Source organism: Salvelinus namaycush, chromosome 21 (assembly GCF_016432855.1).
Source record: "Salvelinus namaycush isolate Seneca chromosome 21, SaNama_1.0, whole genome shotgun sequence".
Lineage (NCBI taxonomy): Eukaryota > Metazoa > Chordata > Actinopteri > Salmoniformes > Salmonidae > Salvelinus > Salvelinus namaycush.
The window spans coordinates 21,081,607-21,109,334 of NC_052327.1; the positions used below are offsets into that span (position 1 = coordinate 21,081,607).

Consider the following 27,728-nt stretch of genomic DNA (forward strand, 5'->3'; position numbering starts at 1 on the left):
GACCCTTTACTCACCACTTTGTTGAAGCACCTTTGGCAGCGATTACAACATCGAGTCTTCTTGGGTATGACGCTACAAGCTTGGCACACCTGTTTTTGGGGAGTTTCTCCCATTCTTCTCTGCAGATCCTCTCAAGCTCTGTCAGGTTGGATGGGGGGCGTTGCTGCACAGCTATTTTCAGGTCTCTCCAAAGATGTTATATCGGGTTCAAGTCCGGGCTCTGGCCGGGCCACTCAAGGACATTCAGAGACTTGTTCCCTGAAGCCACTACTGCGTTTTGTTGGTTGTGTGCTTAGGGTTGTTGTCCTGTTGGAAGGTGAACCTTCACCCCAGTCTGAGGTCCTGAGCGCTCTGGAGCAGGTTTTCATCAAGGATCTCTCTGTACTTTGCTCCGTTCATCTTTACCTCAATCCTGACAATTCTCTCAGTCTCTGTCTCTGAAAAACATCCACACAGCATGATGCTACCACCACCATGCTTCACCGTAGGGATGATGCCAAGTTTCCTCCAGACATGATGCTTGGCATTCAGGCCAAAGAGTTCAATCTTGGTTTCATCAGACCAGAGAATCTTGTTTAGGTGCCTTTTGAGAGTCTAAGAGTCTTTAGGTGCCTTTTGGCAAACTCCAAGCGGGCTGTCATGTGCCTTTTACTGAAGAGTGGCTTCCGTCTGGCCACTCTACCATAAAGGCCTGATTGGTGGATTGCTGCAGAGATTGTTGTCCTTCTGGAAGTTTCTTCCATCTCTACAGAGGAACTCTAGAGCTCTGTCAGAGTGACCATCGGGTTCTTGGTCACCTCCCCGACCAAGGCCCTTCTCCCCCAATTGCTCAGTTTGGCCAAGCGAACAGCTCTAGCTCCTTGGTGGTTCCAAACTTCTTCCATTTAAGAATGGAAGCCACTGGATGCCACTGTGTTTTTGGGGACATTCAATGCTGCAGAAATGTTTTGGTACCCTTCCCCAGATCTGTGCCTCGACAAAATTCTGTCTCGGAGCTCTACGGACAATTCCTTCGACCTCATGGCTTAGTTTTTGCTCTGACAGGTGTGTGCCTTTCCAAATCAGGCCCAATCAATTGAATTTACCGCAGGTGGACTCCAATGAAGTTGTAGAAACATCTCAAGGATGATCAATGGAAACAGGATGCACCTGAGCTCAATTTCAAGTCTCATAGAAAAGGGTCTGAATACCTATGTAAATAAGGTATTTCTGTTTATTATTTTTAATACATTTGCTAAAATGGTGTCATTATGAGGTATTGTGTGTAGATTGCTGAGTTCTTTTTGTATTAATCCATTTTAGAATAAAGCTTTAACGTAATTGTTTGGGGAAAAAGTCAAGGGATCTGAATACTTCCTGAAGGCACTGTATAGTCCACTTCCTTCCTGTATCATTCAGTGTTTAAGTTAGTAGAGTAGAGCAGATTTACTTTTTTCCAAAAGCTTCCATAATGCCCTCTCAGCCCACCTCCATGTTCTACTTCTAGCAACACCATTACCCCTCGCTCTCCAAATGTTCCCAATGGTTTTCATACAGTTCATATTATATTTGTCATTTTATTTTTCAATGTTGAGGGCAGATGGTGTCCCAAAACAAGTGTTTGAGGGGATCCCGGAAAGCATCGGCATGTCTGTTAGTCTGTAAACACCCCTTCAGCAGGCTCAGACTGTTGCACCTCACAAACACAAACCACTGGTCTACATACAGAGCAGAACACCTTCTCCTCTGGACTCGCTCTTCTCCTCCATGAGATTCATCCACAGGCCTCTCACCTGAATCTGTGTCAACTTATTTTATTAGATTCTATTTCTCTAATGCAGAGGAGCAGAATGAATCTCTATCAGCACATTTCCTCCCCAGGCTCTGGCAGACAATGTAGAGCAATCTCTCTTTCAGAGCTGCACTGTTGTCCAGGAGCTTTGGCTGAGGGGATGTTGAAGAACACTATAGCAAACAGAGGGATGCAGAGCATGAAATAGGAAAACAATCAAAAACACTAGAGAAAAAAAGCATGTTGAAGTGCCCTGCCGTTGGCACATCTATGGATTACAGACCTACAGTATCCTACACTAGGAGATGTTCCTGTTGCTTTGTCGTACACTCGATAGGCCAATGCATACATGTGGTACAATACCCTCAAACTTGCTGATCCATTCAAAGGTCAAATTAGTTCGATTTTCCATTGCTCGTACACACAATATCACAGTGAACGCCGCCATACTGTAAAACCCAGCTTACTCACAAAAACATCTATCATATATTATGTGGTATGGGATGTTGGTGTTGACAGAAGGAGAGATCAAGGAGAGACAGACACACAGAGAGGATATCATACTTGGGTGATGCTGGGAAAGTGTGTATTCAGAAAGTCTTGAGGGGAAACAAAAGGCAGGGCAATTCACGCCTGCCGTAGAAACCTGGATGCTGAACAGCACTGTAAGCAAACACGACAATCACATGAATAAAGAATGAGCTTTAAAGCGTGAGCAGTGGTGTGTGAAAAACACGTCTCATTGGGTCTGGAGAGGCTTGTGAGGAAGGAAACAGCAGGCCTCACTTCAGGGCATTACAACCATCCAAGGTTGGTTGGAAGATTGTAGTGTATGTATGAAGAGGGCCGAACATACGGCGCATCTGGAGTCAGTGCCAACCCTCTCAGCAAGGCTCTTCACAAAACAAAACAGGCAACGATGAAGCCAAGCCCAGAGAGAGATCCAGACTGGAAAATCATCATCATGTGGTTATAGTCTTCTTACGAATAGTTATTCAATATTGAAGAAAAATATTAGAAAATTGACCTGAGGGTTAACGAGACACTGTGGGAAAACACCACAAGTGTTTTTCCTGATCCTCGCCTTTCCAACACCTGTCGGTGTTTTTATGCCCATGTTGTTCTTTAAAGTGCGTCTCATAATTATGTCAGAACAGGGCTGATGGAAAATCTCCTTAAAAGCTCCAATGCATTCAAATGTGTTCTGAATAGTTTCAGGGGTGGCTAATACAGGTAATGCGCACAAACTGACTTGAATTTACTTTGGAGTGAACCAGCAAGGTAACACTCAACACCCACCTCAGCTTGGTGAAATTGGATGACCTCAAGTGCAGATGTTGGGGAGATGAATTTGAGTGAAATTGTGCAAGTCTAAATGTTTTGGGGTTGAAACAGCATCATCAGATGCTATAGAGACTGCACGCAGTCTGTGTTGCATAAACTTTATACAGTGTGTCATCACCGTGACTGTACAAATCACACACATCATCTGCTGATACAAGAGCTATAATTTGACTTAAACATAGAATGGCCAACTCTACCTATCATTTATCAGAACCACTTTAACATGTGACTGGAGAATGGCAAGCACAGATTTCCTCAACAGAAGATGTGCTATGTGAAACACAATAAGAAATATCCTGAAGTCATTTTTAAGTACAAAACATTCTCCTGCTGTTCGTTTGATTCATCAAAGTAGAGCCTGTACGCTCGATATGTGAAGCTTCAGTATTTCATTTAGAGTTTGACAAATTAAAAGTTGATACTCTCCCGCGAGTCTAGCATGTTATTAAACTGTTATTGAGACACTGTCAAGGTCATATTAACTTTCTGACTTGTGTACTGTAGCAGACGTTGCATCCATGGATGGATACAGTAGCATAGCAGGAGGTGGAGCGCAGAGCAAGGTTACAGTCTGCGGTGCGGTGACCGTTATGCCACTGGGCTGCAATTAGAATGCTTTTAAGGAGTTGAGAGACTCACATTTGCATACATATAGCTACGTTAACTATTCACTTCAAGGAAGAAATTAGAGGCAGAAAGAAATAAGCAATGGATTAAGTAACACATAACCAACAAGCGATGAGATGTTTGACCTGTTGATCACAATACTGTATGTTCAGTAATGTATGAGAAAAGGGCTTCAACCATGAAGGATACTACAGCTGATTACTCTCCTTTTATCCTAACAAATGTCCTACAAAATATGTTTATTTTCTCAAGAGGCTAGTTGTTTACTTCAAGATAACCCCGAACTCCCACATTCATCCTTAAATTGAGCATACACATTGCTGTGTTGTTTTCCGGACGACGGGGCTCCTTGGGTGTTGTTTTGGGCCTAAATCCAACAGATGAAGACAGAGATGGATGAGGGAAGAGGCCACGACATCTGGCTATGGGTGATGGAGCAGGGTTACAGCCAATCTCTGATATTGATTACATCTGGACAAAATTAATCTCTTGCTCATGATCTCTCTGTAGGGGACAGCCATTAGTGAACTGGTGCTGGGGGTATAGAGAAGGGAAGAGAGTGGAGTAGGGGGCAAACAGGCACTAACACATGGTATCAGGTTGTGAATACTGTTATCACCTTGCAACATAAAATGACCTGCCTAAAGAAAAGGAGATGAGAAAATGTCGTGAGTGAGTGAGTCCTCTAGTAACAATATTGTCTTTTACTTCTTGGTGACCTTTGTCATTGCTACCATTCCCTATAGACAGACAATTCTTTGAGGTGATTTGAAATGCTTCTGGCCTGAAGCTCTTCAAGTGATTACTTCTCAAATAAATCAACTTAGACAACACCTCTTCACTAGCCTTATCTGCATTTCATCATGAATATTTTAAAGGAGCTCATTATGAAAAGCTAGAAAAATAAAACCATTCTTTAACTTAATCTGGCATAGAACCAGTTTCATTAAAACACCAGGCATAGTACTAAAACAAAGAGGTTGTCTGAAGAGGTAGAAGTCATAGCCAGACTTGTCCTCTGTCTCCTGCCTTTATGTCACTAATAAGGATTAATTTCCCAAAGACTTTTCACCTGCAGGTGATGGGAAGAAAACCCAGCTGACCACAAGGTGTGCTCCTCCTATCAGCCCTCTCTCCCTGCACTTACCTTGGCTGTCCTGCAGCTCAGTAATTAGCTGGTAGCGGAGAGAGGGAACATTCTGACAGGGCACAGGCTCTGACCACAGCGAAACTCATGATGAAAAGACATTTAATCAAATCATTTCCTTGATTAATTAAGGCAATGTCAATCTAACGGCACATTCTGAACTTGATGGTGCTGTGAACAAATATGAATTATCACGAATCATAATAATTCGCTATTCTAACAGAGGGAGTATGTAGGTACATGTATATTTCCATTGAAACCTACAGTATGAGCATCTTGTATTAAATAAGATCCAAGACTGACATATAAATGATCAATGAAAGCCATGTACGTGTACGACACTGGATGTAGCCACTGGATTTACTGTTGCAGTCGGAGTAAATAAAAATATCAGCGGTGATAACCACACGAGGTGACTTCCATGATGGATCTAATTCTTCATCTGCTGCGGCATTAGACTGGCTGAGGGGCATGCTATGATTTATGTTTCTATAAAGACATGTGGAAAACCACCCCTGTGAAATGACTGAGTGCTATCTGTGTTCTCCATGCTCTCTGAGCTCGAGGCAGTCAGAGAAAATAACGACAACGCTCTCAGGGACATGGATTTCTACTAGAACTCAAGTCTTGCTGTAATTAAGTTTAAAAAGCCCTAGAGTGAGCTGGGCAAGGTCTGCTGTTGTCTCTGCTGAGAGAAAAGTTAGCATCTTTTTGGTTACATTTTTTATCTACATCGAGCTAAAGTGAGTCTGTTATCTTCCTATATCGAACAAATCTGTCAGAGTGACCATCGGGTTCTTGGTCACATCCCCAACTAAGGCCCCCCAAAAATCTAAAAACCTGTTTTCCATTTGTAATTATGGGGTATTGTGTGTAGATTGCTGAGACAAAAATTATATTTAATCATTTTTAGAATAAGGCTGTAACGTAACAAAATGTGGAAAAAGTCAAGGGGACTGAATACTTTCCGAAAGCACCGTACATTTAGAAGATATGATGGCTCTATAAATGTTTGAAGAACATTATACCCATTTGCACTAAAGAGGATGATATGTGACGATTGCTTTTCTAAAAATACCAAGGAATAGAGCTCATTAAGATATCAAGCTTTTAAGCTCAAAAAGTAATTTCACAGTGAATTTCACTGCGCTGTGGACGACGGTAGTCAACAGTGTGTATATGCTTATTGCTTTCTACTCCGCTGATCTCTGAGGAAAGAAACCCCCATTGTTCAGTGCCTTTTGAAGGATAGTCTAAGAGGAAAATGTAGATCTCGATTTTCCTCTATTGATTGGTTGAATAAATATCCTTGCCTACTTAAAGCCCATAAGGTCAGCTTTATCCAAGCAGTGTTTCTCTGACTGTTTGTCTAGGGTTTTGGGTCTCTCATATTACACTGTAAAATACCATTTACATTAGATATTACATGCAGTACATATGGCATTTTTACTTCATTTTCATCCCCATCTGATTTGGATCCTGGTGTACTATATAATGAATGTTCAAAGTTCAATATACTAAATCTTAATGATTTTTTGTTGTTGTACAAAAAATACAGTATGCAAGCCATCACATGCAGAGACACACATGCATACATAGAGATGAACAGTCACACAGACACGCATGCATGCACACACATGCACGCGCACACACAGAGACAGACAGACCCTGATGGATTATAACTCAGACACGTTGGCTTAAAAGATTCATGCAATGTATAATGTATAACTCCTGTAATTTATTTTTCAGTACTAAATGTGATTTCCTTCCTCTCATTGTGTCTCCCTTCTGAACCCTGTCAGTCCCCCAAGTCTGAAATATAATTGGAGGTGTGTGTGTGCCCTTACCCCAATTTGTTTTTCACTCGCTGAGCTTGAATTTCACATGTGAAACCATATTACATTTAGAGTTCACACGTTAACACCACCTTTTCACGAGGAGAATAACATGTTGTTTTCACCTCTCGTGAATTTTCAGGTTCACATGTAAGAAAACTTCACATGTAGATTCAATAAAATGCCTCCCTCTTTCCTGCAATTTTCCCTATCTTTTTCTGTCACCCTGACCTCTGCTTTCGCTGCCTTTTTTTCCCAATTGCAAGTTTTGGCACAGTAATTCCAGCAACATAGCACCCTGCATCCCACTGCTGATTTGCCTCTGAAGCTAAGCAGGGTCAGTCCTGGTCTGTGCCTGGATGGAAGACCAGATGGAGCTGGAAATGGGGAAAATTATCATGTGAAGCAAAAAAAATGATGTCAGGGATATATATTTTTATGAGGGAAAACTTGAAAGTCACTGGTATCCGAAAACCAGTGTTTTTTTCAAGTGTGTGCGTGCGTGGGTGTGTGTGTGCAAGCATGCGCGTGCCTGCAGGGGCAGGTGTGTGAGCTGTAAACCACTAATTTAGTTAAACATAGCTCCGCTGTCTCTGATGAGAACCGTGACTGCGGGAGAGTGCCAGTTACTCATCTTTACCCAGAGCTTATGAATTCACATCACGTCCTGTAGCATGTCCCCTGTATAACATGACAAATCCTGCTGCTTTACACGCCATTCATGATGTGCTTCTCTCTCCACAGCCACAAGGCACTACTTGAATTGGTATCAGATGGAACAGCGGATATTGGCTTGGTTTGCCTCTGTGTGCCTCCCATCATTTTTCACCGGTTTCTCTTTTTTCTAGCAAGGTTTCACGGAAATGTGAACAATTAGTGTCTCAAGGAGATCCGGACCTTAGCCACATTTAGTATTGACCCAATTACAAGTGTGATCATGCCAGGTCAGATATAAACTTAGCCTGCTGCTACAGAGTAATGTTACATTCTGGAGCCTAACATCAAAGGCAGAGGTGGTAATAGTGTGATATATAAAATGCTGTACTATTACATGGCTAATGAGACCTGCTAAATGGCTCGTGCATAACATAGCACTGAAAGCACCTGCAGACAAATGAAGCCCTCAGCTACAAATTCCCTTCAAAACCCAAGATATTTCAAAACAGTGAAAAGCACAGTTTGTCTTTTTCAGATAGAGACATACAGTAATTCCAATCAGTCTTTATGGGGATACACTCAATAAATGATGTTAAAAAAGCTGGGGCAGAGATCAAAGCCTTTAATCAATACTACACAGCATTAGTTCATGTAATCAGCTCTTAATTCTTCTTCAAGGGATATCAAAATGTGGAGGACATTACTGGGGGTTCAACTTCAAAAGAATCCAATAGGAGCAACATTTGAGAGCAAACAAATACATTATTTAGAGTTAAATAGAGATAAGAGCTGCTTGGATACACACAACATGGAGAACAATGAGCGGATATGGCAGCCGCTATAGTCTGCGTTCAGACACAGGTTTCTGGAACCCTTGAGAGGATGATTCATCAGACGCCATCTTTGTGAGGCAGATACATTAAGCTGATTTGACAAATCTAACTCACTTCAGGAAGGGTTCCTACAAAAGAGAGCCGCTGGAAATGGATACACTGCCAATGCAGAGTAGAGGTAGGAAATAAAGGACATAAACACATCTGTGGAAAAGCAGTAAATCCAATTTTGAATCATGATTATGATGTGGCTCATATAAAGCGCAGCATAGCGCTACCTGCAGAGTTAAGACTGCCAACTGAGCAATACCTTTAAATCCCAAAGACTGAAACATTCCCAGATTAGGAAGGACCAAGACAAGATGGGAAATGAAGAAACTTTCACAGGACCTCATGCATAAGGCCGTCTGACATGTATAATTTACGTATAATTTTATCTACACTGAGTGTACAAAACATTAAGAACACCTGCTCTTTCCATGACAAACTGACCAGGTGAATCCAGGTGAAAACTATGATCCCTTATTGATGTCACTTGTTAAATCCACTACAATCAGTGTAGATGAAGGGGAGGAAGCAGGTTAAAGAAGGATTTTTAAGCCTTGAGATAATTGAGACATGGATTGTGTTTGTGTGCCATTCAGAGGGTGAATGGGCAAGACAAAATATTTAAGCACCTTTGAATGGGGTATGGTGGTAGGTGTCAGGCGCACTGGTTCAAGTGTGTCAAGAACTGCAACGATGCTGGGTTTTTCACGCTCAACAGTTTCCCGTGTGTATCAAAAAGGGTCCACTACTTAAACGACATCCAGCCAATTGGAGTCAACATGGGCCAGCATCCCTGTGGAATGCTTTCAAAGAGTCCATGCCCTGACGAATTGAGGCTGTTCTGAGGGCAAAGGGCAGTGCAACTCTATATTAGGAAGGTGTTCCTAAAGTCTGGTATGCTCACTGTATATCCTATGAATACATTATTTAATAAAAAATGGTCACACCTACAATTAGACATATGGTGCTGCTTCCCTCTAATATAGAAAAAAACTTTAAGTCTTTCAAGGTAGGCCTAAATGAATTATTCTGTGTGAATGGATACAGAGGGCACGTTGGACCTTGGGCTAAACCTAGCCCATGTTGGTAGGGACATACATAGCGATGATAAAAACAACTGAAAGTCAACAGAGCTGGTGTGTACTCACAGGTAGCAGGCTTGTTACAGTTGTGTCCATGTCTGAAGTACTGCGGGTTCTCAATGACAGGGATACGGGTCATCCCGATAACCACAGCGTCTGGTCCAGCGTCAAGGGTACAGGGGGTGATGATGCCATGGTTGACATGGTGCAGGGGGCTGGCCGAGTCCTCCTCACCACTGATCACTGCTACTGGTCCTGAGGGGAGAATAGTGACATAGAATTTGTATGTCCTAAAGAAATGTAAATGTCCTAAAACATTTGATCATCGTAAAGCCTATTTCAATGTTTATTTAATTGAAAGGGGAGAGTGAGAGAAAGCGAGAGAGGGCGAAAGAGAGCGAGAGAGAGCAGAGAGAGAGGAGAGAGAGAGGCAGAGAATAGGAAGAAGAGAAGAGAGGGAATCAGTCAGACAGACAGACGTCATACAAAGAAATGCCATTACCCAAACATCATGGCTGCAGTTTAATCAAAATAGAATGCTGGAGGATAAATAAATGTGTTGGGCCATTCATAATGTATTAATATGTCTGAAAGCAATAAGCAGGCAGACTCATTTGTCAGTATAAGAATTATCTCTGTACTTCTCAGCTCAGTTGCCCTCGGAATACTTTAAGGAATCTAAACAAGTATTAACTGGCTTAGACTAAGTATGAACCAAACAGTCTTTGATACAATGGCCCTGGGCCACTATTATCCGTAAAATTCTAATCCTCACCCAGCCCTCACATTTCTCAATGTCCCATTCACCTCATACTCACTCTAACTGCTCTGTGCTCCTCCTCTGACAGAGCCGTGAGAAAACGGGAACAGGCAATAAATAGCAGTGTACATTCCAAGTCATTGTTTGGGGAACGGCAGATATTTGACAGTGTGTACTGTACATTGTGTTAGATCGAGGCACAAAACAAGCTCTACTAAATGGATCCAATTCATTAGCAGTTCAGTGTACAGTCACTGCAAGCTGACACGCACAAAATCCTGGCTTGACAAGCGATCGGGGAAGACAGATAGGATTCATGGACCCCTCCATATGAAAGGTCAAGCGTTCAGACATAGGAGGTAGGGTCAACAGGCAATAGACTGACATATCATAGACACACACTGCTTGTTTAAACCCCCTGTCACACAAAGGTCAAATCCATGTGGACACATAGGCTCCAACAAGCATACACTCTTAGAATAAAAGGTATTATCTAGAACCTAAAAGTGTTATTCGGCTGTCCCCTTAGCAGAACCCTTTGAAGAACCCTTTTCGGTTCCATGTAGGCCCTTTTCCACAGAGGGTTCTACATGAAACCCAAAAGGGTTCTATGTGGAACCAAAACGGTTTCTCCAATGGGAACAGTGTAGCATTATGGCACAAGAGCAATGCAATTACACAGCATCAACAGCAGGGAGAAATCATTTGATTCCTCCACACCTACTAGACTAGAGCCAATCTCCCCACATGCAATCTACAAATGGTTAGTGTTGTGGGTCAAGGGGATGAGAGAAATAAGAAAATGCTCAGCACCTCAAAAGGTAAAAAAATGGATTTACTCTTAAAAAATGCGTTATGCTGTGATAATGTCTTTGTGCGGCAGGGATATAATACAATATGATGCAAAAAGTATACATCTCTCCAGAAATACAATATGATACAGGAAGTAAACATCTCTTCTCCAGAAATACAATACGATACAGGAAGTATACATCTCCTCTCCAGAAATCCAATACGATACAGGAAGTATATATCTCCTCTCCAGAAATACAATATGATACAGGAAGTATACATCTCCTCTCCAGAAATACAATATGATACAGGAAGTATACATATCCTCTCCAGAAATGCAATAGAAATACACTGAAATTAGTACGAATATGATTTAAAGATTTCAATTTTTCTGTGGTATCACCATTTTGCTCATCTCTCAGACAGTTATAAACGTCTGAGCAGAGAGTGAAAAGAAGAACAAACTCTATTACGCAGCATATGCAAAGTTCTGCAGGAAAATGATAATAATGTCAGTAACAATTTTGGTTATCAACATGCACTGCAAGTGTTTTCCATCTCCCTTCACAATGCAATATCCATCACAGTTTGCTTCAATTCAAGACAAGGACATTGGGACAATTTGATGAAGTCAATTTTCACAGTAACTTCCAACATAACTTGCAACTGATCTAATCAGCAACACACAATCGACAGACGGGGTACCATCTATCTCAGATAACTGAAAGTCTTTCACAACAGGCCCTTCTTGACAACACCCCGAGAGGATCCCCATTTAGAATCAGCGGCATTAATAGATGAACCTGCATAGTGCATTAATCAAACAATGCTCAGGGTTTATGACGTTGAGAGAAGAATGTTATGCTGTAACAGTGTAAATCAGCTCAGTGGTGGCCTGTGGAGTGGGGTGTATCTTTCTCTCTCTGAGTTGTCAACTGAAGCAAAGCCCCTCTGTGCAGCTCAAACAAATGTGATTACTGTGGGAGCCTCCCATGGCGTCAGCGATGCCAAGTCTGTGGTAACACAGAGGCAACTCAGCTGAACTGCCACCGGATTGGCTCCTTATTTCTTGTGTTCAAATAGTCACTCAGGAAAAGGAAGGAAGGAAACAGAGCAACAAAAAGACCATCTATTGGATGCCCAAGTTGAACCCTCTTATTTGCTTTTCGACTCATTAAACTGTCACACAATCAAACAAAGAATTGTCAGATTAATAAATAAACAAACATGTTTCTAGTGTAAACACCCTAACTTATATGCACTATTGCTATAGAGATAATGACTCATTATAAATTGAAGCAAGGAAGCGTGGAGTGTGATATTCATACACTTACCATATAGCACTCTTCACTAACACAACACTGTCACTGACATGACACTGGTGGCACTGCAGTGATGTACCTACAGTACGGTATGCGAGGTTGCTTGCTCTTGAGTGCCTTTGCTCATGTCTCTTGCTTACCTTCCAAGGCCTGTTGGGTGTATGCTGTCGGGTTTGATGTCTTTATAATTATCCACATGACTAACTAAGACCAGCAGGGCACTGACAGGATAACAAGCCCGCATAACTCTGCCTAACAAAGGCTCTGTCAATCAGGGTGAACCAACAGTGGAGCACAAATCAATGCTGGGGTATCAATGTGGTGGGCCTCTAGTGAGTCTCTGTGATACAGGAACATAATACTGTCTAAGATGCTGTGTGACAGACAGTATGCTGAGCCAATCAGGGGCCAACACATGGAGGGTTCAGGACGGTAGGAAGCATAATCACAGTAATCAGAAGGCTGATGTGTGGTTTCCATCAGACCATTATTGGCATCTAAAGCACTTTAACGATTAATGGGCAACATTCTGTTGCACCAACACTGAGGTAAAATGTCACCGCTCATTGTGTGAATACCTTTTAGAACATGAAAATTCCTGAAATTACCAGACAATCATTATTATGAACGTATTCTTATAGCGTACGGTAGCACATCACTTCTGGACAGTGGTAAGCTGTGATGAACCACGGTCAAAATATATATGCACATTTCAATACATTATCAAAACATAATTAATTTTCAAGATCTGTAATGGAGAATTCATACCAAATGATCTTCAGGAAAGTATTCAAAAAATACATTTTATAAACTCAGCAAAAAAAGAAACGTCCCTTCTTCAGGACCCTGTTTTTCAAAGATAAATAGTAAAAATCTAAATTACTTCACATATCTTCATTGTAAAGGGTTTAAACACTGTTTCCCATGCTTGTTCAATGAACCTTAAACAATTATTGAACATGCACCTGTGGAATGGTCGTTAAGTCGTTAAGACACTAACAGCTTACAGACGGTAGGCAATTAAGGTCACAGTTATGAAAACTTAGGAAACTAAAGAGGCCTTTCTACTGACTCTGAAAAACACCAAAACAAAGATGCCCAGTGTCCCTGCTCATCTGCGTGAACGTGCCTTAGGCATGCTGCAAGGAGGCATGAGGACTGCAGGGCAATAAATTGCAATGTCCGTACTGAGAGATGCCTAAGACAGCTCTACAGGTAGACAGGACGGACAGCTGATCGTCCTCGCAGTGGCAGACCACGTGTAACAACACCTGCACAGGATCGGTACATCCGAACATCACACCTGCGTGACAGGTACAGGATGGCAACAACAACTGCCTGAGTTACACCAGGAATGCACAATCCCTCCATCAGTGGTCAAACTGTCCGCAATAGGCTGAGAGAAGCTGCACTGAGGGCTTGTAGGCCTGTTGTAAGGCAGGTCCTCACCAGACATCTCCGGCAACAACGTCGCCTATGGGCACAAACCCACCGTCGCTGGACCAGACTGGACTGGCAAAAAGTGCTCTTCACTGACGAGTCGCAGTTTTGTCTCACCAGGGGTGATGGTCGGATTCGCGTTTATCGTCGAGGGAATGAGCGTTACACTGAGGCCTGTACTCTGGAGCGGGATCGATTTGGAGGTGGAGGGTCCATCATGGTCTGGGGCGGTGTGTCACAGCATCATCGGACTGAGCTTGTTGTCATTGCAGGCAATCTCAACGCTGTGCGTTACAGGGATGACATCCTTCTCCCTCATGTGGTACCCTTTCTGCAGGCTCATCTGACATGACTCTCCAGCATGACAATGCCACCAGCCATACTGCTCATACTGCTCATTCTGTGATTTCCTGCAAGACAGGAATGTCAGTGTTCTGTCATGGCCAGCGAAGAGCCCGGATCTCAATCCCATTGAGCACATCTGGGACCTGTTGGATCGGAAGGTGAGGGCTAGGGCCATTCCCCCCAGAAATGTCCGGGAACTTCCAGGTGCCTTGGTGGAAGAGTGGGGTAACATCTCACAGCAAGAACTGGAAAATCTGGTGCAGTCCATGAGGAGGAGATGCACTGCAGTACTTAATGCAGCTGGTGGCCACACCAGATACTGACTGTGACTTTTGATTTTTACCCCACTTTGTTCAGGGACACATTATTTCATTTCTGTTAGTCAGTTAATGTCTCAGTAGTTGAATCTTGTTATGTTCATACAAATATTTGCACATGTTAAGTTTGCTGAAAATAAACGCAGTTGACAGTGAGAGTACGTTTCTTTTTTTGCTGAGTTTATATATCTATATACAGTTGAAGTCGGAAGTTTACATACACTTCGGCTGGAGTCATTAAAACTCATTTTTCAACCACTCCACAAATTTCTTGTTAACAAACTATAGTTTTGGCATGTCGGTTAGGACATCTACTTTGTGCATGACACAAGTAATTTTTCCAGCAAATGTTTATAGACAGATTATTTCACTTATAATTCACTGTTTCACAATTTTAGTGGGTCAGAAGTTTACATACACTAAGTTGACGGTGCCTATAAACAGCTTGGAAAATTACAGAAAATGATGTCATGGCATTAGGTAGCTTCTGATAGGCTAATTGACATCATTTGAGTCAATTGTAGGTGTAGCAGTGGATGTATTACAAGGCCTACCTTTAAACTCAGTGCCTCTTTGCTTGACATCATGGGAAAATCAAAAGAAATCAGCCAAGACCTCATAAAAAGATTGTAGACCTCCACAAGTTTGGTTCATCCTTGGGAGCAATTTCCAAACGCCTGAAGGTGCCACGTTCATCTGTACAAACAATAGTACGCAGGTAAAAACACCATGGGACTACACAGCCGTCATAAAAAAGCCAGACTACGGCACATGGGGACAAAGATCGTACTTTTTGGCGAAATGTCCTTTGGTCTGATGAAACAAAAATAGAACTGTTTGGCCATAATGTTTGGAGGAAAAATGGGGAGGCTTGCAAGCCGAAGAACATCATCCCAACCGTGAAGCTCGGGGGTGGCAGCATCATGTTGTGGGGGTGCTTTGCTGCAGGAGGGACTGGTGCACTTCACAAAATAGATGGCATCATGAGGGAGGAAAATTATGTGGAAACATTGAAGCAACATCTCAAGACATCAGTCAGGAAGTTAAAGCTTGGTCACAAATGGGTCTTCCAAATGAACAATGACCCCAATCATACTTCCAAAGTTGTTGCAAAATGGTTTAAGGACAACAAAGTCAAGGTATTGGAGTGGCCATCACAAAGCCCTGACCTCAATCCTATAGAAAATGTGTGGGCGGAACTGAAAAAGTGTGTGTGAGCAAGGAGTCCTACAAACCTGACTCCGTTACACCAGCTCTGTCAGGAGGAATGGGCCAAAATTCACCCAACTTATTGTGGGAAGCTGAAATGTTTGACCCAAGTTAAACAATTTTAAAGGCAATGCTACCAAATACTAACTGAGTGTATGTACATTTCTGACCCACTATGAATGTGATGAAATAAATAAAAGCTTAAATAAATCATTCTCTCCACTATTATTCTAACATTTCACATTCTTAAAATAAAGTGGTGATCCTAACTGACCTAAGACAGGGAATTTTTACTAGGATTAAATGTCAGGAATTGTGAAAAACTGATTTTAAATGTATTTGGCTAAGGTGTATGTAAACTTCCGACTTCAACTGTATACATACACATATATATATATAATGTATATACATACAGTACCAGTCAAAAGTTTGGACACCTACACATTCCAGGTTTTTCATTTTTGTAACTATTTTCTACATTGTAGAATAATAGTGAAGAAATCATAACTATGAAATAACACATATTGAATCATGTATTAACCAAAAAAAGTGTATATTTGAGATTCTCAAAGTAGCCACCCTTTGCCTTGATGACAGCTTTGCACACATTTGGCAGTCTCTCAACCAGCTTCATGAGGTAGTCACCTGGAATGCATTTCAATTAACAGATGTGCCTTGTTAAAAGTTCATTTGTGGAATTTCTTTCCTTCTTAATGCATTTGAGCCAATCAGTTGTGTTGTGACAAGGTAGGGGTGGTATACAGAAGATAGCCCTATTTGGTAAAAGACAAAGTCCAAATTATGGCAAGAACAGCTCAATAAGCAAAGAGAAATGACTGTGCATCATTACTTCAAGACATGAAGGTCATTCAATCTGGAACATTTCAAGAACTTTGAACGCTTCTTCAAGTGCAGTTGCAAAAACCATCAAGCGCTTTGATGAAACTGGCTCTCATGAGTTCCGCCACAGTAAAGGAAGACCCAGAGTAACCTCTGCTGCAGAGGATAAGTTCATTAGAGTTCTGCACCTCAGATTAAAGCCCAAATAAATATTTCAGAGTTCAAGTAACAGACATCTCAACATCAACTTTTCAGAGGAGAACATGTGAATCAGGCCTTCATTGTCAAATTGCTGCAAAGAAACCCCTCCAAAAGGACACCAATAATAAGAAGAGACTTGCTTGGGCCAAGAAACACAAGCAATGGACATTAGACCGGTGGAAATCTGTCCTTTGGTCTGATGAGTCCAAATTAGAGATTTTTTTTCCTTCCGCTGTGTCTTTGTGAGACGCAGAGTAGGTGAACGGATGATCTCCGCATGTGTGGTTCCCACCGTGAAGCATGGAGGAGGTGGTGTGATGGTGCTTTGCTGGTGACACTGTCTGTGATTTATTTAGAATTCAAGGCACACTTACAGAGCATTGCTACCACAGCATTCTGCTGCAATACACCATCCCATCTGGTTTGCTCTTAGTGGGACTATCATTTGTTTTTTCAACAGGACAATGACCCAACTCACCTCCAGCCTGTGTAAGGGCTATTTGACCAAGAAGGAGAGTGATTGGGTGCTGCATCAGATGACCTGGCCTCCACAATCACCCACCCTCAATCCAATTGAGATGGTTTGGGATGAGTTGGACCGCAGAATCAAGGAAAAGCAGCCAAAAAGTGCTCAGCATATGTGGGAACTCCTTCAAGACTGTTGGAAAAGCATTGCAGGTGAAGCTGGTTGAAAGAATGCCAAGAGTGCGCAAAGCTGTCATTTTTTATTTTTTTTATTCACCTTTATTTAACCAGGTAGGCCAGTTGAGAACAAGTGCTCATGTACAACTGCGACCTGGCAGTTGATGTCATCAAGGCAAAGGGTGGATACTTTGAAGATTCTAAAATCTAAATTATATTTTGATTTGTTAAACACTTTTTACTACATGATTCCATGTGTGTTATTTCATAGTTTTGATGTCTTCAACTATTATTCTAAAATTTTGAAGATAGTAAAAATAGAAACCCTTGAATGAGTAGGTGTGTCCAAACTTTTGTCTGGTGCTGTATATACACACACACACACATTTTGCCTTTAGGACCAGAGGCTATATAATGAATGCTTTGCTGGCTGACAGAAAGGCCACTTCTGCTAATTAGGTAATTTAATATGATTTTCCCTTTCTTAGGTCATACCATAACTCCAGCTAGAAGTACCAAAAGAGTCAATGTGCAATGCTAAGAGGAGTCTTACCAAGGTCAAGACTTTAATTCTATATTAATTTCCTTTCAACTCCAAGGGCTATAATGAATGTTGTATGACATTGATTCTCAACATCTGGTATGGATCAAATCTCTCAAATCTTTTCAATCTTTTTTGATATGGCCAAAACTGCAGATAGCTAGGTATAGTAAAATGCAGCGATGACACCTTCCTCTGCAAACATCAGGGCCTTTTCCAGATTATAACGTCAAAGTAGTTATTCATTACCACATAACATGGTGGCATGTTCTATCACTTTTGTCAATTCTGAAAACCTAATTAACCCTCATACTACGAGGCATGTTTAGTGTTGCTATATCAATATAGACATTTGGGGTCATTTTGACAGCACTCAAAAATACTTAATTCCACCTGTAGTAATTTGATAAATAGGAAGGAACTTTATTTGAATCTAAGCTTCTCTGGAGACATAACAAGTTATCCATATTACCAGAGGGTGGAGGGGGACATGTATCAGGGATTTTGACCACATATTCAGATAATCTGCAGAGATATAGCTACCCATGTACTTGCCTAAGAATGCACTTTTCTATGTACAAAACCAAAATTAACATATTTTTGTGCATATAAAAATTGGCCAATGCTATGCAAAGTTTGCCAATGGTATGCATACTTGATAGAACTGCAATACAGAACTCAGATACACTCTGAATCTACACAGAGAGCTGTATTGGTGTGAATTCTTTGAAAAGTAGTTATTCTAGGGCAAATCTAAAAAGTCAATTTGATTTAAGGTTTCTCTGAAGACATCATGTTACGTTATACATATCCTCAGGCTCAGAGGATGGAGGGGAACCTGTACTAGTGATTTCTTACCAGATAGACCAATCACCTGGAGAGATGGAGCACCTTATGTATTCGCCTATTGTTATAACTGATTATAATTAGGTACAGTGTCTTCAGAAAGTATTCACGCCCCTTGACTTTTTCCACATTTTGTTGTGTTACAGCCTGAATTTAAAATTGATTAAATTGAGATTTTATGTCACTGGCCTACACACAATACCTTATACTGTCAAAGTGGAATTATGTTTTTAGACATTTTTACAAATTAATAAAAAAATGAAAAGCTGAAAAATCTTAAGTATTCAAGTCAATAAGTATTCAACCCTTTTGTTATGACAAGTCTAAATAAGTTCAGGAGTAAAAATGTGCTTAACAAGACACAGTAAGTTGCATAGACTCTGTGTGCAATAAGTGTTTAACATGATTTTGGAATGACTACCTCATCTCTGTGCCCCACACATAAAATTATCTCTAAGGTCCCTCCGTCGAGCAGTGAATTTCAAACACTGATTCAACCACAAAGACCAGGGAGGTTTTCCAGTGCCTGGTAGATGGGTAAAAAAACTAAACAGACATTGAATATCCCTTTGAGCATGGCACTTTGGATGGTGTATCAATACACCCGGTCGCTACAAAGTTACAGGTGTCCTTCCTAACTCAGTTGCCGGAGAGGAAGGAAACCGCTCAGGGTTTTCACCATGAGGCCAATGGAGACTTTAAAACAGTTACAGAGTTTAAAGGCTTTGATAGGAGAAACTGAAGCTTGATCAACAACATTGTAGTTACTCCACAATACTAACCTAAATGACAGAGTGAAAAGGAAGCTTGTACAGAAAACAAATATTTCAAAACATGAATCATGTTTGCAATAAGGCACTGAAGTAAAACTGCTAAAAGAAATGTGGCAAAGAAATGAATTTCATGTCCTGAATACAAAGTGTTGTATTTGGGGAAAATCCAACAACACATCACTGAGTACCATTCTTCATATTTTCAAGCATGGTGGTGGCTTCATGTTTTGGGTATACTTGGCAAGGACTATGGAGTTAAAAATAAACGGAATAGAGCTAAGCACAGGCAAAACCTGGTTCAGTCTGCTTTCCAACAGACACTGGGAGACAAACTCACCTTTCAGCAGGGCAATAACCTAAAACACAAGGTCAAATAAACACTGAAGTTGCTTACCAAGACAACATTGAATGTTCCTGAGTGGCCTAGTTACAGTTTTGACTTAAATTGGCTTGAAAATCTATGGCAAGACTTGAAAATGGCTGTCTAGCAACAATCAACTTGACAGAGCTTGAAGAAATGTAAAATAATAATGTGCAAATATTGTACAATCCGGGTGTACACAGCTCTTAGAGACTTACCCAGAAAGACTCACAGCTGTATTCGCTGCCAAAGTTCATTCTAACATGTACTGACTCAGGGGTGTGAATACTTACACTACCGTTCAAAAGTTTGGGGTCACCTAGAACTTTCCTTGTTTGCAATGAAAACATGAGTTGCAAAATGAATAGGAAATATAGTCAAGACGTTGACAAGATTATAAATAATGATTTTTAATTGAAATAATAATTGTGTCCTTCAAACTTTGCTTTTGTCAAAGAATCCTCCATTTGTAGCAATTACAGCCTTGCAGGCCTTTGGAATTCTAGTTGTCAATTTGTTGAGGTAAACTGAAGAGATTTCACCCCATGCTTCCTGAAGCACCTCCCACAAGTTGGATTGGCTCGATGGGCACTTCTTACAGTCAAGCTGCTCCCACAACAGCTCAATAGGGTAGAGATCCGGTGGCTGTACTGGCCACTCCATTATAGACAGAATACCAGCTGACTGCTTCTTCCCTAAATAGTTCTTGCATAGTTTGGAGCTGTGCTTTGGGTCATTGTCCTGTTGTAGGAGGAAATTGGCTCCAATTAAGTGCCGTCTGCAGGGTACGGCATGATGTTGCAAAATTGAGTGATAGCCTTCTTTAATCAAGATCCCTTTTGCCCTGTACAAATCTCCCACTTTACCACCACCAAAGCACTCCCAGACCATCACATTGCCTCCGACATGCTTGACAGATGGCGTCAAGCACTCCTCCAGCATCTTTTCATTTTGTCTGTGTCTCACGAATGTTCTTCTTTGTGATCCGAACACCTCAAACTTAGATTTGTCTGTCCATAACACTTTCTTCCAATCTTCGTCTGTCCAGTGTCTGTGTTCTTTTGCCCATCTTAATCTTCTCTTTTTATTGGCCAGTCTGAGATATGGCTTTTTCTTTGCAACTCTGCCTAGAAGGCCAGCATCCCAGAGTCGCCTCTTCACTGTTGACATTGAGACAAGTTTTTTGTGGGTACTTTTTAATGAAGCTGCCAGTTGAGAACTTGTGAGGCGTCTGTTTCTCAAACTAGACACTATAATGTACTTGTCCTCTTGCTCAGTTGTGCACCGGGGCCTCCCACTCCTCTTTCAATTATTCTGGTTAGAGACAGTTTGCGCTGTTCTGTGAAGGGTGTAGTACACAGCGTTGTACGAGATCTTCAGTTTCTTGGCAATTTCTCACATGGAATAGCCTTCATTTCTCAGAAAAGGAGTAGACTGACGAGTTTTAGAAGAAAGGTCTTTGTTTCTGGCCATTTTGAGCCTGTAATCGAACCCACAAATAGTGATGCTCCAGATACTCAACTAGTCTAAAGAAGGCCAGTTTTATTGCTTCTTTAATCAGGACAACAGTTTTCAGCTGTGCTAACATAATTGCAAAAGAGTTTTCTAATGATCAATTACCCTTTTAAAATTATAAACTTGGATTAGCTAACACAACGTGCCATTGTAACCCAGGAGTGATGGTTGTTGCTTATAATGGGCCTCTGTAAATCTATATAGATATTCCATTAAAAAACAGCCATTTCCAGCTACATTTGTCATTTACAACATTAACAATGTCTACACTGTATTTCTGATTGATTTGATGTTATTTTATTGGACCCCAAACTTAAGTGACCCCAAACTTTTGAACGATAGTGTAAGTAAATTAGATATTTCTGTATTTCATTTGAAATACATTTGCAAAAATGTATAAAAACCTGTTTCACTTTGTCTTTATGGCATATCGAGCGATGGTTGCGAAAAATAAATCTCTAATCCATTTTGAATTCAGGCTGTAACACAACAACATGTGGAATAAATCAAGGGGTATGAATACTTTCTGAAGGTACTGTATGATCGTGTGCAAAATCAGAATGACCTTACATATATGCTGAGTTGCAGTCAAAACAGCTTCTAAAAGTCTGTCAGTGGTATGAATACTTGGTAGAACTGTAATACAGAAATCAACTACCCTCTGAATGTACTGCTGTATTGGTCTGTAATTCTACGGGACGTGTTATATAAATACCAGAATTCCTATAATATACTCCAATATTTTTCACATGTTTAAAGGTTTTATTTTTTATATATTTTTTTACAATACAAAACATCCACATACAAATGACAACAAACACGCACACAAACATGCACAACATCACCCTGCCCAGAACCACCTGCTCATTCCCCATCTCTAGTGCCCGTATCACACTCCGCCACATGGCCTCAAACTGCACCATTTTGTTTCTCTCCGTCGCCCACACACTTTCAACATTTAGATAATAAAGCATTTGACATTTTCAATTGTGTTAACCACAGAGAATTAGTTGATTTCCAGTTGAAGTACTGTATATAAGTTTTTTAAGATGATTGACTAGAAAAGTATCATCCAACACATTGTGTATCTCACTGTACCCTCATATGCCATGTCTTGAAATAAGCAGACAGACAGATTAAAAGTAAATTGACGATGTAATACTTCTGACAGCAAACTTTCTAACTCCGCCCATTACTTTTGGGCTTCATAACATTCCCAGAAGTCATGGATTATTACGTTTTAGTACTAATGTGGATTGCACTTTGGAAAAAATATATATTTTCATTTGATATAATATGCAAATGAGTGTAATTTTGCTAAAATAACAGTCTGTTTTGGTTATATTTCATTTCAGATAACATAATTTGAATGTCTAATGATGTTTTGATAATAATTAAGTTGCTTTTTCCAAAAGTTTCTTCTTGGGGTCAAAATTACCCCAGTTGGTAATCCATGCATGTAAAATATGTTAGGATACAGCCTCTAGCATCTCAGTGCTAGAGGTGTCACTACAGACCCTGGTTCAATTCCAGGCGGTATCACAACCGGTCGGAATTGGGAGTCCCATAGGGTGGCGCACAATTGACCCAGGGTTTGGCCGGGGTAGGCCGTCATTGTAAATAAGAATTTGTACTGACTCGCCTAGTTAAATAAACAAAAATAAAAGAAGAACATACATTAGTCAGTCCCTTTATTTTGCTCTCTGTTAGAGGCCCACATCAATAAAAGTGCTTGAATCAATTTCTCTAAGTGGTTGAATGGGGAATGCATTGTGACTCATCATGATGAATTCATACTACGGCAATTACATTCCCCCATCTCTCTTTCACTCTGTCACCCCACTCTCCTGTCTCCTCAGATGCTGTGGATGTAGATTGTACAGAATAGGAGGCGCTATTTCTTTACTGTAGGCCTATAACAAGACTGAACAGGATTCAGTGCAAATCTATGTGCACTAATGCCTGCAATGTTGTATATGTGATGGGATGGTACTGAATGCCTAATGGTGGTAGGATATGACATACTGTAAGTGAAAATAAAAGGGCAATGATATGGTCAGTGCAGATTATTTTATAGAAATGGTTCCATCAACTCAACGCCATTTGCTTTTACGTCACTGTGAATAGCATCTTCTGGATGATCTAAATAACCCAATATTATGCCGTTTCAATTGAAAGGGAACTTTTTCAGCTGTCCACGATGTACTTTCAGTCCTTCACCAGGCCCGAGCTTTACATAAAGCACTTAAACACATTTCAAAGATGAATCATTTCTTCTAACATTCATAGCTTCAAGGCCAATCCTATTCATTGCCAAAAAGGAAACATCATTTTTAAATTCTCTTCTTATTCAACTGAAGAACAAAGCCAATTTATTAAGATACTCAGATTGCCGGCAGAGAGCCAAGTGTTTCCTGGCAAGAGATGGACTAGAGGAGGAGAGGGATGGAGGGCCGCAGGGCCCGGGTCAGGAAGTGGCAGCTAAACGATGGACAGCTCGGACTGTCAACTCGGGGACCTTTCCCCAGAACACATATGTCCCCAGCAGGCACAGAGAGCAGAGAGAGACAGTCACAACAAACACCCAGGAACCACATCGCATTCACACAACAAAACACACCAATGAACCGCAACTTTAAATCTGTTTCTATTTTCTCTATTAAAGGAACACCCTTGGCTTCTAGACATTTTTACTTTGACTCCTGTGTCTGGTTTTTCCCGACAGCAACTGTCAAACAGAGATAGTGTTGACTGCATATTCAATCCATGATAATGAGCATGTAGAAGTCCTTTTCTCCCAGGCAGTTTCTCTCTGTCACCCCAGTTAATTATAGAAACCTAAAATAAACTTGAGCACATACGAAGAAAAAAAAAAGAAGACATATCGTTAACACATGCATAAAGAACATACGGTAGCAGAATACATTCATTTATGCTTTTGACTCTGCTAAGTGATGACTGACTCGGAGGTTTGATATTGGACCTGAGCTCTCCACTTAGTCTCTCTGCCTCCTCATGGATCCATTAACAGCAGTGATTTGGCACTCGTTGTCATGGAGCCACGCTGTTCATCACAGCGTACATGTGACTCAAAAAAGGAGACGAAGCATAGTGGCAGGAGAGGACAACTTACAGTAAACACTCCACATGAACTTCCAAAATAGCCTGCTAAACCGCACTAACACGTCTTCTCTCTTTGAAAACTTGGCATGAACCACGTATACAGACTCATCCAAAATGCAGAGACATTGGGATAATAACGATTCGTTTTCAGCAACAGCTTTGCAACAAAAGAGCAAGGGGGATATTACAGTAAATTATGATTATAGCGGCAGCCATCAATGATCTGTCCTCTGCTACTTATGTTGCAATAACTGTAGGACACTGACGTCCTCTCTCTATTGTCCCCGACCCCCAAGTTGTGACTAACTGTGACAAAGTGCCCCATGCATAAAGGTAGTCATTTTTACAGCCCTAAGCAAAGTAGGCTGTGGGATATTTATGGCTCAGCTACAAGAGGCGAAGTGTATTTTGTTTATAGCTGCATAAAAGCTCTTGGAGGGAGGCGAGGGGAATAGAAGGACAGTGCAGCAGCAGCAGCCCGAGGGGACAGATGAAGGGTCAAAGGCAACAGAGGACCACTATCCAGAAAAATCAATCAATCACCTCCTATTGTCCAACACATCCAGTACCCCCACGCACAAGGTTCATTTTTGTTCAGAGTGGCTCCGGATATGGAGTTTCTGTATCCCAATTTGCCCAGGCTAAAAATACAGATATTTCTGCACAAGTGCAATAATTGTTTTGATGTAGCCGAGTGCCCACTCCACTGCCTACGTAGCGACCGCTCCCCCCTGCCTAATCGCCTTTGTCTGGTCACTATTTGTTTGGGTCGGTGTTTGTCTGTGCGTGTGAGAGAATGTGGGTGTGCCTGAATGTGTTTGTGTGTCAGAGAGTACTTACATGTGTGACTGTGCAGGTTTTCAATGCCGGCAAAGCTTGTCTTATTGCAGTTCATTAAAATGCACACATGCTAATAATTGCATGTCAATTAAGAAAGAAAGAAACCTTTCATAAGGTCACATTTCAAGGCCAACAACATGATTTGAATTAGATTCTATTGTCTGTAGTTGGAGAAGAATGGCTTGATGGAGTGTATTTGTAGTTCTCACATAGTCATATTCCTGCACTATGTAACCTCACAGCAGAAAGGCTCTGGCTTGTGTTGTGCAAGAGCCTTTCTAATGGATCTCACAGCATTGTAGCAAAGGGATCCTACTCATGAAAAATGCACTGTATCACAAACCAAGGTTAACATGCCATCAAGTCTACGGCGCTATTCTCCATGGAAAACATGGTGCCATGAGGTGCATATCAGCCAAGAAGACTGGAATGCGTTAGGACAGCTTTTTTAATGGGAGAACATTTGTTGAGCTAAGTCTATGCATTGAAAGTGGAGGTGTTGTGTGGACCAGTGGCAATGGAGACAGTGAGCTGAGACCAAGAAGTATGACTTAGAGGAGGGGGAGTTGGAGCAGGGCCAGGTCAACTGGAGTCACACACAGCATTTCACTCACAAAAAGTCTAGCAATGAAGTATAAACTTAGGAAAACCCAGATTTTTTTGGTGTATATTTCCCCATTTACAATAATGCATTATTAATGTCGAAGTTCAAGTTACGAGCCCATATCTCAAGTTAGGATACTAACCAAACCTGAGTCTGACAACCTAAAAGACACAACAGATATTATATACACTGAGTGTACAAAACATTAAGAACACACATTAAGAACACATTTCTAACCACCCCCCCCACACCCACCCCCACCCCCCATACTGACTAAAATGCTTCCTACAGTTGTGTCAAGTTGACTGGATGTCCTTTGGGTGGTGGACCATTCTTGATACACACGGAAAACTGTTGAGTGTGAAAAACCCAGCCGGTGTGCCAGGCCCCTACTACCATACCCTGTTCAAAGGCACTTAAATATTTTGTCTTGCCCATTCACCCTCTAAATGGCAAACACACAATCCATGTCTCAATTGTCTCAAGACTTAATCATTTTTTAACCTGTCTTCTCCCCTTCATCTCCACTGATTGAAGTGGATTTAACAAGTGACATCAATAAAAAGAAATGACAGGTTAGTATACCGTAGGCCTATAGCTACTGCTGACTCTGACAAACAGATCAATAAAAACGACCTTGTCTACAACCATGTAATCTAGGCCTATGAAAGAGGGGAGACACAAATTGTACAATATGACGTCCTGAAGGAGGAAATTATTGTCCAAAAAAGTTTCAAAATGGCACTGACCTAATGATAAAGAGTGAACATGTGCACAGTGCACTCACCGGGGATATGGCCGATGCTCTCCTCTGGTGCAAATAAGGTAGGCTATGGATGCACAGTCCTTTGACTCCCTTCACTTCCCCACGCACCTAGACACTCCACATGTTAGGAGGAATCACCAAAAATTCCCCATGCAGCACTGTCCCAGAGGTTGCATCAAATCTGGTCCAACTTTACCCACAAACGAGAGGTCTCCTCGGAGAAGTAGAGACCCTAATCAACCTGTGCCTCCGTCTTCCGATCTCTGTCGCGTCCTCAGAGAGGACGTTCTACCCCCTTCGCCACCTTTTTCTTTCTTAAAACAATAATTGTTTACCTCATGGTTCAGCTGTCGGAGATTTGAGCACTAAAAGCATTGTATGCATATAGGCTTAGGTGTCCACTGCATGATATAAATATTTTCAAAATAAATATAAAAGGAAGACAAGCTTAGGCCTAGCTCCAGAGAGAGAGAGAGAGAGAAAGATGCCGGCAGCATGCTACAACCCAGCACTTACAGTATTTCTCCTTGTCAGGCTACTGCGTCTTTAGGTGTAGAGGAGGAGGCTAATTCATTAACTTTTGATCAGAGTATTTTTTAAATAACGATAACTATTATATTGGTAGATCATAGGAGTAACTCTGGTAGGCTTGAAACATTCTTCCTCACCTCAAGTTCAACTGTCGGAGTCAGTTGGAGCGCCGATGCGTGCTGGCTTCATATTATAGGTCTGCAGTATAATGGGTTAATAACCACACCACCAAATCTTCAAAAGTAAGTCAAGTTGTTAAGACATTGTCACGTTCTGACCTTAGTTCCTTTGTTTTGTCTTTTGTTTTAGTATGGTCAGGGCGTGAGTTGGGTGGGTTGTCTATGTTAGTTTTTCTATGATTTTCTATTTCTGTGTTTGGCCTGATATGGTTCTCAATCAGAGGCAGCTGTCAACCGCTGTCCCTGATTGGGAACCATATTTAGGTAGCCTGTTTTCTGTTGGGTTTTGTGGGTGGTTATTTTCAGTCTTTGTGTGTCTGCACCAGACAGAACTGTTTTCGGTTGTTTCTTTGTTATTTTGTTATTCAGTGTTCTGTTTTGACGATTATTAAACATCATGAACACTTACCACGCTGCACCTTGGTCCTCACCTTCTT

The 27,728-nt window shown here is 41.2% G+C and overlaps 1 protein-coding gene across 3 annotated transcripts in view; it reads right to left on the reverse strand.

Annotated features, from left to right (window-relative positions):
• Positions 1–27,728, reverse strand: part of ntrk3a (neurotrophic tyrosine kinase, receptor, type 3a) — a 240,888-nt gene that overhangs the window by 29,145 nt on the left and 184,015 nt on the right. For all 3 annotated transcript variants that reach the window (XM_039018080.1, XM_039018077.1, XM_039018079.1), the window contains exon 11: positions 9,411–9,599. In XM_039018080.1, the coding sequence (XP_038874008.1) occupies positions 9,411–9,599 (189 nt within the window). The remainder of the gene's footprint in view (positions 1–9,410; positions 9,600–27,728) is intronic.